This window comes from Mercurialis annua, linkage group LG1-X (genome assembly GCF_937616625.2).
Source record: "Mercurialis annua linkage group LG1-X, ddMerAnnu1.2, whole genome shotgun sequence".
Taxonomy (NCBI): Eukaryota; Viridiplantae; Streptophyta; class Magnoliopsida; order Malpighiales; family Euphorbiaceae; genus Mercurialis; species Mercurialis annua.
The window spans coordinates 72194388-72209859 of record NC_065570.1 but is presented as its reverse complement, the minus strand read 5'-3'; the positions used below and the strand labels follow the sequence as shown (position 1 = coordinate 72209859).

General features: G+C 28.0%; 1 protein-coding gene across 1 annotated transcript; it reads left to right on the top strand.

Moving 5' to 3' along the window:
* The first annotated feature begins 8946 nt into the window (after window positions 1-8946).
* On the top strand, window positions 8947-9854 carry LOC126677241 (protein SMALL AUXIN UP-REGULATED RNA 51-like). The gene has a single exon (XM_050371777.2). The coding sequence runs from the start codon at window positions 9126-9128 to the stop codon at window positions 9441-9443; it is 318 nt and encodes a 105-aa protein (XP_050227734.1). The 5' UTR covers window positions 8947-9125; the 3' UTR covers window positions 9444-9854.
* The last annotated feature ends 5618 nt before the right edge of the window (window positions 9855-15472 follow it).

Sequence of the window (15472 nt, the reverse complement as noted above, 5' to 3'; positions counted from 1 at the left end):
AACCAAACAGAACCTAAAAAAACTCATGATCAACTCAAAAAAATTGGTTGAAGTTAAACTGCTCGAATTTTATCTCAAACCGAGCTCAAGTATCCATCCATTAAGAGGCTCGAGTGAGTTATAATTAAGCTCAAGATGCTTACGAGCCTAAACGGATATCTTAAATATATAAAATTAGTTATTTTACTATATTGATTTTTAAATCTCTAAACTTAGGTATATATTATCTTAATTATTACCTCATGCCTTACTTGCAGCTTGAAAAAAATAAATAATATAACATATATAATAATTTGTAATAATAATTTTTGTTTTTTTGTTAAACTCGAGCTCGACTTGAGAATTTAATCTCATTCCAGCTGGAGCTTGAGCTTGTATACTATATTTCAATTCTAATTTGAATTCGGACTCAACTCTGCTTGTTTACACCAGATATTTATTGATTTATTTTAATTCAATTTATTTTTGGATCAACTCATTTTAAGGTGTTTTAACTTTATATTTTTTTATTTATCTGGTCCCTGTACTGCAATTTGGTCTTATCCGATCCCTTAACTTTATGTTTTTTGTTTATCTGATCCCTGAACTTTCATTTGGTCTTATCTGACTCCTGAATTTTAATTTTCGCTTCTCAAATGGAAACCCGTCTAGTGTTTTGTACCACGCTCTGTAGTTAATAAAACTTATTTATACGTATGGAAAAGCAATAAAACCATTTCGTGAGGCTACAAAATGGATAGGCATCAGTCTGAGAACCTGGAAATCAATAAATCAAAATTCAGAAATCGGATAAGATGAAATATGAAAATTTAGAGATCAGATAAAATCAAATAAAAGTTCAAAGACTAAATAAACAAAAAAACATAAAACTAAGAGACCTTAGATGGTTAGTCCTTTATTTTTGTTGTCAAAGTGCAGGTGCAGCACCATCACACATTTTTGGAGGCATTTGCATATTGTACGAGAAAGGGAAAAGTGGTAAAAGCGGTAGAAATAAACGTGGTGGGCTTACGAAGCGAGTGCATAGAAGCAGGTAGAGATGGGTACAGTTGGCAACTGCCTTACCCTATCAATAATTTGCGAAGAAAGAAAAGAAAACGTACTCATGAAAGCTGATCTAAACGTTGCAGTTACAGTTTATTTACGATAAGAGATATGAATAAAAGTTAACCAAGGCAGTTGCTGCTGACATACCTCCAACTCCTTACTATCTTGTCTTTTTTTTACAACACTTGAGCAAAAACTAGTGGTGAGAAACCGTCGGTTAATAATCACACATGGACCCTAAATTATGTGGTGACTTTCACCGCGATCTTTCAATCTAAAATATTTAATTTTGTCAAAAGTGATGAGCTGTCATTCAAAAAAAAAGGCTTAGCCCCTTAAAATTCCCCCACCTTTTACCCCCAATTCGTTTGCACCCTCACGTTGTAAAACCACCAAATATACCCAAATTACGACCTTTCACTTTCAATTGCACCCGCAAGCATTAAATTGACCTCTTTTCACTTGAAAAATGTTCAAATCAATACTTTAAATTTTAGCATATATTTTAAAATAGGATTTAATATTTTATTTAAAACAAAAATAAACCTATTTTTTCAAGTGAAAAAAGATCAATTTAATGATTGAGGGTACAATTGGAAGTGAAAGTTCGTAATTTGGGTATATTTGGTGGTTTTATAACGTGAGGGTGCAAATGAATTGGAGATAAAAGGTGAGAGGTTTTTAAAGGGATAAGCCAAAAAAAAATTATCTAATGTACACTAAACTAAAACCAAGAAAGATGGGGTGGGGGGATCATTAATTCTCAGCCTTAGAAATTGCATGCTGGTGCAATTTTTTTACTGCAGCCTTTCGGCAAGTATAGCGAAGCCCAACATTGGTTAGATTGAAGTATGATTGGATGAGCAGCCAATCTGAATCACAGAACATGCATCGTCTACTCTTCTCTAAATACGTATAGCCCTCTTTCAAGACTGCGACACCAGACCATGGCCCCAGTCCTTGCATTACTTTTTAATAATATTGCTCATCTTCGTCAACTCACCTAATTATTAATTTCTTTACAAATCCGTTATTTATTCAGTTCACTAGTTGTGGGATTTTCGATCCTCTCCCATTATTGGTTGACTTCATGATTCTCTTTAACATTCAAAGAAATTATGATGCCATTCATAACGTGTTCATTCCTACACAAATGATATACAAAAAATCTAGAGACAGATCGGCAATTGTGGTTCTGAGAAGTTTGAACAATTTAAGGGTCCAATTTAATGGAAAATGGATTAATAAAATTCTTCATCTTTGCTATTGATGTCGGATTTTATTTTTTTTAGTCAAATTTTGTTAATTTTTTAATTTAAAAAAATTATTTTATTTTTGTTTTCTTTAGTTTTACAATTTTTTTATTAGCAGTATTTTATTAGAGGAGGGGGAAGCACTTGGGATGAACCCACGATTTAGCAGTTTGCTGCATATCGCTTATACCATTTATCTGAGACATTTTTTGATGAATAATAACTTCATAGTTTCAACTCGATCTCTCTTAGTTTCAACTTTTTCTTAATCAACAGAACTTGAATGCCGATTTTTTCAACTATCTACCATTGGACATGCTAGTAGAAAAATGAGGACAAAAGTCGTCGTGTACGATTCAACACTTCAACGGCGTTATTCTTTTCGATTATAAGCTTTTGCAATGTCAAAACACTATCATTTTAGTTGTTGATTAGAAACCCGTATAAATAATATATAAATTCCATCTGTTCTTATAAAAGAAAGCAAATTAATAAATACAAAATTAACTTAAACACTAATAAGTATGATACATAAAATTGAAAGAGAAGTGAGGACGTGGTGGGGATAAGTATAAAACGACTACAAGGAAGCATGCATGTGCAGAAATTGTAAACAATAAGTAAATTAAGGAGCATGGAATTGGCGTGAGAAAATGAAGGTACTGTCACTGTACCACTTACCATAACAATCAAATGAAATGAAATGCCAAACAGATCAAAGAGGACAGTCCGGACGGTGCCGTATGGATTAAGATTTAAGTAGGGCACTAATTAAGTAGAAACACAAAGCTTGTGATCAATCCACCTTACAACATGGGGGAACCAATTTTATGATCGTAACCAAATGAAAAACTGCATTGAACCAAGCCGAAAACGGTCTATTTGGTTTCGTAATTACAACTTTGAAAAAAATTTAGTTCGGTTCAATTTTTTTAAGCCGTCTATTTGCATAAATTAAATATCAATATATTATAATCTGGCTTAGATTTAATTTTTTAGATTTATTTTAATTTTTTGTAATTATAATTTGTAAAAGATAATAATTTGATCAAATTAAACTCAACCGAATTTTAATCATTTAATATAATTCAAAACCGGCCGGTTTTGACATTTGCATTGCTGAACCGAACTATCAAATACACACATAGCTACCATAAATATAATATTTGTGGTTCTCATCATTTATTTATTTGTTTATTTTTCTTGCCTCTATTTATGACTAAATAATCTATCTCCCCTATTTAAAATATTGGAGCTGGGCAGTACTATTAATATTGAGAGGACCACTGTCCCTATATATAGTTAGTCATGTTCTTTTTATGCTGTATCAATTAATGTGCTTCAAGCAAGAGATCTCCAATCAAAAGTCTATTCTCCCTTTTCTTGCAAATTCATTAATTTTAAACAATAGGGTAAGTAAATTTTTTATTCGAATTCAAAAGTTAGGCAAATTGTGATATCATCAAATTAATAAACTAAAAAACAAATGTATTTCAATGCAGTCAAAGTAGTTATTAAACTTATAAATATGATTATGACATGCATGCTGCGTATGCGTAGGCTGCGAGAACTTTATCTTATAAATAGTAACAGCATAGGTTAGTTGAAATATTGTAGTATCTTAACCAAATCTTACCTTAATCCTGGGGTTATTTAATTTAAAGATTTGAACGTGCACAAGAGGCATGACCCAATATGATGATATGAAAAATCGTGTTTAATCATACTTATCAAATTAAATTGATAAACTATATAACTTAAGTAATGTTTTAAGACTATGAAAGTCATAAGTAAACCTATTTTAATGATTAAAAAAATAAACCTATTTAATTTTTTTCTTATCAACTTAAGTTAAATATAATAATTATCTGTGCAATAACTAACCTATACTTTATTCAAGAATTTCAGTGATTTAAAAAAGGTTTAATGGCAAAAAAAACCCAAACCTTTACGACTTGTTGCAATTATATCCAAACCTTTTAATTTTTGCAATAATATCCAAATTGTATTATTTTGTTGTAATAATATCCAAATTGCACTTTTTATGTGATTTTTTTTGAGTTTTTTTTTCATTTTTTGGGACTTTTACTATATTATTATACATCAAAATATAATAATAGCCTAATATCTTAATTAAAAACAACAAGTTTAGCCATTAATTTGACTATTATTACTACAAGAAATGCAATTTGGATATTATTGCAACAAAAAAAATACAATTTGGATATTATTGCAAAAATTAAAAGGTTTGGATATAATTGCAACAAGTCATAAAGGTTTGGGTTTTTTTTACCATTAAGCCTTTAAAAAATAATGTCAAATTTTTTTATAGGAAAGAAAGTGTTGCTTTAGTTTTTTTTTTTTATGAACGTTGCTTTACTTATTGGTGTTAGACATATCAATATTATAGTTAAAATTTCACCCAATAACTTAAAGTAATTGATTTAAGCACAAGGTTAATCAGTTTAGTCTATGATTATATACATTTCCAATCAAATAAAAAATTTACAACCGGAAATATATCAAAATAATTAATTATAGTTGGAGTTCCAACTAATAATATATTTTTTTGGTTTGGTTGATTATTAAATAATTTAAATTATTGAATTGATTGATTACTTGAATTTTAAAGTGATTATAAAAAGGAGCAGTTAATTGGCTATTTGGATGTTTAGTGGACTAAAGAAGCTAAAACTATTAATTTTTAATAGTGAATCATATGAGTGAAGAATTGTCGGTAAAACCAAATTAATCGATCAAAATTGATCTATTTTAGTTAAAAGTATCAGTTATTTTAGTTAGTTTGGTTAATTTGATTACATTTTCTTTATTATTAATAATTATTTTTAATAATTTAATCTATAAACTAATCGATTAATTCAGTCGGTTTAATTTTAAATTTTTTAAATTTTGATTAATTTAATAAGTTTCAATTTTAAAGATAGACTAATCTAATTTAGTCGGTTACCCTACTTAAAAACTAACTCCACACCTATGTATTTGGATGCTATAAGCATGACACAGTTGGTCTCTAACAATTAAAAAATTGTGTATCATTAATTTTCCTCATGACATCATGTTTAAGGCATTTTAGCAAATAGTATATAAATTGGTTATTGTATAAATCATGCATAGTGAAGATTAAATTAATTAATAGATAGATATATATATATCATAATTCATGCCTTCTTAGGCTGTAACAACTAACACGTAACAATTTATTTTTATGATTTATCAAAGTTAGATATATTTATATGATTTATCGCGCTCCATGCCATGACATAGTAGCCAACTTGCCCTTATCAATTGTTGAAGTAATGAATTCACCCAAAGGAGATGTAGCAATCAAAACATTTATCTTAATTCACCAATTGATATTTTGATACATAAGATATGAATTGAGTTGGTGCTAAAAGGAGAAAGGAAAAATCATGAAATTGGTGTATGAACTTTTTAGAATCTATTTTTTTCGGTGTTCTTTACTTGTATTTTATTTTTGCTATCGTACTTTGTATTTTGGCGACTAAACTATAGTTATATTTCAATAAGAATGGTATATATGTTGTCACTAACAAAAATATCGAGTTGATTGTTGATTGGTTATGTGCGTACATAATATATAAGGTGTAATTTGGTATAAATATAGTCAAAAATCGATTGCAACATACACATTATTTCACCATAGATTGCTTTAAAACCTCACAATATTACTTAAATATAAATTCAATAATCAAATACAGAATCATTAAACTGAAGTAAACACAAAGTGCAATGACAATCGTAACCAATTAGCCATTATTCTATCGTCTCGGCATTTATTTGTCTAAATTAGTATTTCAATTTATTTTTTTTAAAAAGTGTTTTTTGTGATTTTCGTTCAATTTTGTACTAAAATATAAAAGTAAATTCCACATTTGTTTAAATCTTACCTCCATATTACCAAAAGAACAACTACGTGTACAAATAATAAAATTAAATAAAAAAAATTGTTTGATACACTTGTAGATACATTACTAAAATAAAAAAGTTGGTATAGTTAAATAGTAGATTGAAGAAAAGCTAAGAATGTAAACGTACAATTTGTGTGAAAGAAAAATGATGAAGCAGCAGGAGAGCATGTGAAAGACTGGTGTTTTATCTGTCACCACATCTATGGAAATAAGTAGCTCAACGTTTAAGGCGAAACGAAACCCATAGCATAGCATAGCATGCAAGTGGTCATATGGTACGATATCCAGTACACCCATTATTCAATAAGAGGGGGGTAACTATTTATTTACATTCACTGAATTGGATGAATTCAATTCAACTCACTTTGTTTTAGGTTTCCTAAATATATACTACTATCTTCACTAGTCATGGTAACAATTTCTTGGAAATTTCCCATCGATTATTTTTTACTTCTAGTACTTATATATTTATTTTTAATTTTGATGGAGGTATCAATTAAAGAAAGAATAAATGAAGAGAATAGTGAAATAAAAGGAACATTTGGGGATTGTAAATAGATTTTGACGTACGATCTTAACAGAATGATGTCTAACGCACATACTATTTAAGTTATATAGTTTGTCGGTTTACTAGATTTGTTTATTGCAGTGATTTTTGTGTTTAAAATTTTACTTTGTTAAAATATTTAAAGTCAAAACCTTATTTTTGGTGATTCAAACCGTATGATAGTTTTTACGGTTTAACCGGTTAGCGATTTTCATTGTTTTAGGGTTTTTTCTATTCAAGTAGCTTGAACCATATTTTAATTTTTTAAAGAAGAATCGGACTGAAATGACTTCTAGTTTACAGTCAAACCGGTTAAACAGTATGGTCTAGTTCGGTTCTTAAAAACACTGATTTAAACTCCTTACCAGCCTAAGCAGCAAACTTGAGTAGAAATGACTAGTTTTATCGCAAAGAGAGTTGGGATCTCAAGGGTGAAACAACTAAATAGAAGAATGTGTCAACTAACCCTAAAGAGGGGACACAACAGAATCTGTATCTTTGAAATTTGAAGGCATGAAGAAAAGTGATAATGGCTAATTGAAAGTTTTAATTTTCTTGGGAGAATTTGTTGAACATAATTGATGAAAGTTATCTTGAGCATATAAACTGAAAAAGTGAGAAATATAGCCAATTACTAGTACTCCAATGGGCTATGCCAGGAATGTCTTGACCAATTTCCATTTTTAACTGAGGCAATAAATTATTACGCAGAAACACCTTTTGTAAGGTAAATGAAAGAATAAGGAAATGTGGAAATGGTAAAATATTGTACAGTTTCCAAACACAGAAATTACTGCATAGGTGAAACTCAAGGATAGAAAAGAAAAAGAAGCTGGGGTGAGGGCATGGACCGGTTTATTGATCCATGAACTCTGTTTCTAAATCGGTAATACGGTTTTCAAAATTAAAAGTCTAAACCTAAAAGTTAAAACGATTAACCATTTAGAATGACTTGAATTTTCGGTTTTATAGCATCAAATTTAAGTGGTAGTTCAATACAAAACTCTAATTCTATTCTATTTCTTTAACAAATAAGAATATAATATTTTTATGATGGTGTTGAGTGTCGATTATTCATAAATTTATGTATTCTTATTTCTATTAGGTAATTAATTTATTGGGAAATAATTTTGTTCTAATTTTTTTTACTAAAATATAAATATATTCTAAGAAAATATTTTTAATATAGATATTTATGTTTAGGGCTTTGATGTGTGTAGATAAAAAAAGGTATTTTATTTTAAATCATTAAAAAATATTAGGATGTATATAGAGAGATGATTATAATTTATAAAAATATATTATTTATAAACCGGTTAGTCGGTTAACTGTAAAACTCAAAATTCTATACCTAAATCATTAAACATAAAAAGTAAAAAGTAAAACCTAAACCTTAGACAATTAATCATATTATTTAGTTTGGTTTCGGTTTGATAAGTTCTTTTACTCACCCCTAAGCAGAAGTGTAGATAAGGGTGTTCACTAACAAGACTGGTCGAAACATCAAACTGAATTCAATTAAAAATAGTCAATACGGTTTATTTGTTATGAAAAAATCATTTTTCTAATTTGATTTTTCAATTTTAAGCAGATTTTTTAAATAAAAAAAACTTTATAAATAAAACAATTTTCTTAAATATATATAAATTTTTATAGCTTTTTTAGATAGATTGGTCCGAATAACGAGAGGCAATCTCCATCAATAGGTCGCAGAGGCACAATGCAAACTTATGAATTTCTCGATGGATAGTGCAGAGTTCGAACTTATAACTTTTTCAATGCACAATGGAGATGTAGAGTTCAAACTAATGACATTTTGGATGTACGTTGAGACCTTTACTATTAAACTATAACATGTGTTTAAATAGTTAAAATTTATCGTATTTTATAATTTGATTTCTAATTTTAATGTCATTTTATTTTATTTTAAAATTAAAAAGTTAAAGGTTTTTATATCCCGATAGTAAAAAGTGAACCTAATCATACTATTTATCTGTTTGATTAAATTAAATTAAGACGATTAGTTTTAATATTTTAGGAGGGACCAAGATGTCCTTAGGGAGGGCAACAAGGGGGTGTAAACCCAATGGGTTAGTCACCAAGCATGTCCTTAAACTCCCACAGACCCCAAAAACACCCTATGGTCTGTCCATTGCCCCCACAGCCCCACATGACTCTCTCTCCCTCTCTTCTAATTCTCCCCATAAATACCCTACAATCCCCCCTCCAACTTTTTCACTCACACCCACCCCTAACCACTCTCTTTTCTTTACTCTCATTGAAGCATAAACACAAACACTTACAGTGTAAAGAAAAAGAAAATCAACTATGGCCATCAGAAAATCAAACAAATTGTCTCAAACAGCCGTCATCAAACAGATCGTCAAGAGATGTTCAAGCTTAGGAAAAAAACCCGGTTACCAAGATGTCGACGGCCTTCCGTTAGATGTTCCAAAGGGACATTTTGCTGTATATGTTGGTGAAAATAGAAGCAGATATATAGTACCCATCTCCTTCTTGACCAGACCCGAGTTTCAGAACTTGCTTCAACAAGCTGAAGAAGAGTTCGGATTTGACCATGATATGGGTCTCACTATTCCTTGTGAAGAAGAAGTTTTTCTGTCGCTAACATCCATGCTCAGATAAATTATTCAGGTTTTTTTTTTGATAATTCGGGTGGGAGAAGAGCTTGTGGGAGGAATTAAATTCACGATCTAAGCAGTTTGCTGCTGGCGCTTATATCATTTGAGTTATAACTCGCCGGTAATTACTCGGGTTTTAATTAGCTTAATTAGATGAAGCTGCTATACTTGCTTCTCTTTTTTCTTTTTGGTCTGTAATTTTTTCTTCTGGGTTTTTTTACTTGACTCTGACCCTAGAGAGATTAAGAATAACCCATGAAAAAAGTATAATCTGGGTTTTAAATTAGGGTTGTAATTAAATTAAGTTACCGTTCTGTGTAAAAATTCCTGACAGTGGTGTGGGGTTGGTTTGTTACCAAACCAACTACAAATGTACCCTCCGGGAGAACTAATATGATCAAATTGCTTGATTTAAGGGTTTTGTCTCTGCTGGTAATTTGTTTGTTTTTTTTGCTCGAGCTCCGTTGATAATGCATTGCCGGTTATTGTCAGATTCTAACCGTTAAAACTGTTGTCTAAACAGAATGTTCTTTGTCAGAAATGAAATAAACCAATAAAATAATATTTTTTATTTATTCATCATCATCATCATCATGGAGCTTAACTTGATGTGTACATTTATACATTATCTTTTGCTCACTTCAGTACCATTAATTAATTTATTTTACAATGAAATAATGCGCATATTATACTATATGAATAGTGTAGGTATACTCTAGTTCTAGAACTAGAAGCATTTTTTTTCCTTGGATGGTGACTCAAATATATTTCTATTAAACAACTTTTAGTATTCTTTACTCGATACAAGACCAACTGTTGATTTACTGATTCATAACCCACTGATTTAAGGTGAAGGTGATTGAATAAGAGAATCAAACTTTGGAAAAGAATGTTAAATAATCATTTATTTTTCTTAAATAGATTATTATAAGAGAAAAAAAAAGAGACATAATACCTTGATATTATTAGATAAAATAAAATTTTCCATATATATCGAACATTTTACATTTTTTTTATAAATTTTGAAGTTCACTCAAATGAACAAGATTTAGGTAAAAATTTGATAGAGTATAAATTAGTCGACCTAATATCTTTTTGTGCTGTAACACTTAAAAATCAAGATTTTCATTTTAGGTATAAAAGAACAAATATAATAGTCCAATAATTGCTCCAATTAATATCGTTTGATTAGTGCCAACTTACTTAAAAGTTAAATAAATAGCCGAAAATTTATGGTAGAACAAACTTTTTTCTTCTGAGTAAAATATATCTTCTGGTCATAACATATACTTTATTTCAAAAAATATATATTAAATTTGTGTTTTAAATAATTAGAAATTCATGATCACCATATAAAAAAACAAATATGAATGCCTTAATATTCAAAACAAGCCCATGTGGTGGAGGCCCACTGATGAAATCTCGTAAGATATAATAATCCAGGATTGGTCCAATATTAAGTGGTGGCCCACAAATTGGATGGTTAAAAATGGAGACCCAGTTTGCTAGCTGAAGTTGAAGAGAGTGCTGCTGGTGAATAGTGCATGCCACTAAAAACCACAAAACTTCCAAAATAAAATATTTACTTTTAAAATATGCTATGAATTTTAGAATTTCAAATTTATTTAAAAAATAAACTTTTCTTCCACTTTTATTTTTGAATATATATATCCGATACACTTAATACGGAGCATGCAAAGTGAATTTTTAAATATAATCTAAATATTAAAAAAATTATGTTTTTATAATATTTAAAAAAAAACTCATTTTTTTCCCTTCCCAAAAAGACTATGTTTTTATTGGTTACTTTAAAAAGAATCTATTATATAAAAGCATTAACTTCTTGCTGAACAAGTGATTCTAGTATAAGAAAAACAAGTTATTTATTTGAAATTTCACAGTTTTACTGGATTTAGTAAATTTCCCTAATCTAATGGTAAGATTGGGTTGAAGTGGTCCTAGGTTATGAAAGACTCGAAACCGGAAAAAGACCGTACACAAGGGACATTGATTCAACTAACCAACCAGCCCTACATGCTTTTTTTTTATCATTATTACTCGAGTCTTGACCCAATTAGTTAGGCCGGTGTTAGTTTCTGACTGATCACCATAAATTATTATTAATTAAAAAAATCATTTTATATATTACACACATTAAAAAAAATTACATTCGTCATTTTAATTATTTCTATTAATGATGCATTGTAAAGTCTTTTTAAAATATACATATTTTATTTAAAAATAAAATATTGAAAATTGAAAACTGAAAATAACAAGTTATTTTAAAACGAAATAAAACTTCTTTGGTGCACTAATCATGCCCCAATTATATATAGAGTCAACCTTTTATATAGCCGATGGTGTAGCAAAAAAGTATTTAATCTTAATCTTACACAAGAGATATATATTAATATGAGCCACGTATTAATAATTATCCTTAAAAAAACTTGATTAGTCCGCACATAAGGACGACTCGAACATCTATTTTAAATCAACTTTAATTTAATTATATATGGGTGCTAACTTAATTAATTATAAATATTTTATTTATTTTGTCTATTATATGTAATTAATGTTCCCCATCAAAGTGTTCCTTCTAAGTTCATCTACGTCTAATTAGCCTAAGTTTGAGACGAGGGTGACAAGAAAATGATTATAGCTCCATCTTTTGAGAAGCCTATGATTTCATAAGTAGGCCTAAAGTACAATTACGTAAGATTATAGTTAATTTAGATTTTTCTAATTAGATATTGACTAGATCACTAGATGATACTCTGCCTGATTTTAATTTCAGATTTTCTAATTTCTATATTACAACTTTTTTTTATGGGAGTTTTATTAATTCTACTATACTAAAAAAGCGATCTATCATTCAAGCCATATCTGTATAATTTTGTATCGTATTTTAGTATTTTATTTTTTAAAACTAATGTTTTAATTTTTAAGATTGTATCAAACAAGTTATTTTATTTATTTTTTCATCATCAAATTAATAATAAAGTCAAAATAAAATTTAAATTTGTTGGATAGTTTGTTATTTTAATGCCCCGTGAAAAGATATCTCATTTACACTCTATAAATCATTTTTTTGCTAATATATGATAAACTTTAAGCATATGGAGCTTAATTTTATCCTTCAACAAAGTTCTATTTTGCCATTTGAACTTTATTTTAAATAAAAATATTTTCAAAATAGACACTCTAAATTTTTTTTGTTACTTCGACTTAAATATATTGACCATTATAAGAGCCGGACGTACAATTGATGTTAAAGGAGTAAAACAAACCGGAATTTTTATTTTGTAAGTGAAGTTTAACCTTATTTTAGCTGTTTGTACAAGTTAGAGGGCAAAATGACTTTTTTTATCATTCTTTTAACATATTGAAATCCGAAAAATGATAAAAAATATTTATTTGCTATATTTTTAAAAAGTAAAAATTCAGACATCACTTATATATATATATATATATATATATATATATATATATATATATATATATATATATATATATTTTAAAATAAATAGATTGATATGCATGCTGATTATTACCATCAAAATTATAATAGAATTTTCCCTAGTAAATTTTAATTATTTTGTAGCTTATGACTATTGAAATTGTGATAAAAAAAACTTATAATAATTTTTCATGATAATATCGGTAGATATAATTTAGTGAAGAGATATATAAGTTTTAGGGTTTTTTTCTTCCTCACTTACTATTAATAATTTTTTGATAAAAGCACATAAATTAGGAAATTTGACATGAATATTGATTAACATCATCACTGATTAAATTTATTGTGCCAATTTTCTTTGTTATAGGCTAATTTTTTTATTATATCATTTACATCTCACTATTTTGTTATTTGTAAGGTAGTAATAATAAATGAAAATTAATTTTCCATCTTATAAGTTTTTACTCCATCTTGCTAGTGATTTAAATATAAAATACTTTATCCGTTCCAAATTGATAGGCACTATTCTATTTTTTTTATCTCAAATTATCGGCAGTAATTTATTGCTTCAATGATAATAGATACTCTCATTCATTATAGTACATTGCATTAAAAATATAGATTTATTAAATTTTTTAATATTTATATTTATATTAAACTGTTTATTAATTTGAGACAAGTTTAATATTAATTTTTCATCTTATAAATTTCACTCCATCTAGCTAGTGATGTAAATATAAAATATTTAAATTTACTGTTCTACCATTGACTTCTTTAGACCCTTTGAAGTACAGATTTTATTATACTTTTCTTTTTCTTTTTGAGGAATTTTTTATTATACTTTTCTACAAATAAAGAAATAAATAAATAATGTGTAAACTGGGTTTGATGCATGTGATCAAGAAAAATAGGCTCAACAGACAATATACATAAGGACAAAGAGAGCGGACCAGTACACTTGAAATAAGGACAAAGTTCACATGTGTAATAATCCATCATCATCACCATTTCTTTTCTATAGTAAAATAAAAATGAAATTAATTGTGACTAAGCCACTTTCAATTGATTTGATTAATAGACGAATAAAATTTTAGCAAAGTGTGTTACGGTCTTCAGGTCAATTCGTTTATTCAATAATATCATTTAATTGGAGATAACTTTTTATTTGTATTCTAAATTATGTTATACTTTTATATTTGATTTAAATGATTTTTGAATTTATTAATTTTACATGGCATAAATTTAAAATTAAGTAAATAAAAAGATATAATGGTGACATAAATCAATTTTTTTAACTTTTTAGAGATGTTTTCGAACCTTTTAAAAATTATAAATCTATCTAAATTGACTAATTTACTAAAAATCTATCCAAATTGACAAAAATAATTTAATTGTACTTGTGTAAGAGTTGAATATGTACAATTTTTTAAAATTTAAAAAATTATTAATTAAAAAATCATACGATTTGAATAAATCAGTTTTTTTTCTTTTTCAAAGGCTAAAATTTCATTTAATGGAATAGTCGAAATACAATGATGAATAACTCCCCAACAAATTTGAGTGAGCCATTCCAAAACAAAATGATGAGACCATTCATCAAATAGGGCTTTTCTAGCCAACAAATGGGCCAGTCAATTACAATTACGGTTGACATACTGAAATCTAATTTTCGAAGATCTGAAAACTAGACTAATAATATCTTCTAATATTACTCCAGCATCTCGATCATTACTAGAGGAGGAACTAACAGCATCACTCAGAACCTGACAGTCTCCTTCAAAAATTGAATTGCTGTATCTTGTATGTAATACCTCCTCCATTGATGTTCGAAGCGCCAATGCCCACAATCGGTATCACTATGCCAAGAAAACGTCTAGCCCCAGCAAATACAATTGAATAAATCAGTTTTTAAAAAATAATAAATTAATTTTTAAAAAGTTGGATAAATTTTAAAAAACAACAATTTAGACGCTATCCAATTAAAGTTCCGTAGTAAAGAATTAATTAGGACATTCTGGACCAATAAATCTAACAGATTATATATAAATTATGTTCGTAGCCAACAAAGTATATGTAAAAAGTTATATGGATTTTGTTATTTTTCTTTCCAAATTTTAGAAAAACAGTTACATGCTTTGCCGTACGAATGAAAGTCCCAGGTATCATATTTTGTCTCTCATGCATATTGACAATAAATTTAATCCTAATAGGTTTAATTCAGGGACATTATTAGTAATAAAATATATATTCAGTTGAATTTCGAAGTAACAATATATTGTCAATATTTAAGTTTTATCTTAACTAAATATAAGGATACATAAAATTAAACCAAATCAAATAACTAATTCAATAGATTAATTTAGTTTGTTTTGATTGAAAATAATATGAAAATATATTTATTTCTATGTCTCGATTTGACTTGAAAGTACAAGAAAAAAATCGTTTTGCCTATAGGACAAACAAAACCAAAAATTTGAATCAACCAATATAAAACAAACCAAACTAATTAATTTGGTTCGTTCTTTTTTAATTTTTACAAAATTGATTTTCAATTTTTAAACGTAAAATTCTAAGTC

Coding starts and splice junctions, on each gene's coding strand:
- LOC126677241 (XM_050371777.2), top strand. CDS start 9,126: ATGGCCATCAGAAAATCAAACAAATTGTCTCAAACAGCCGTCATCAAA.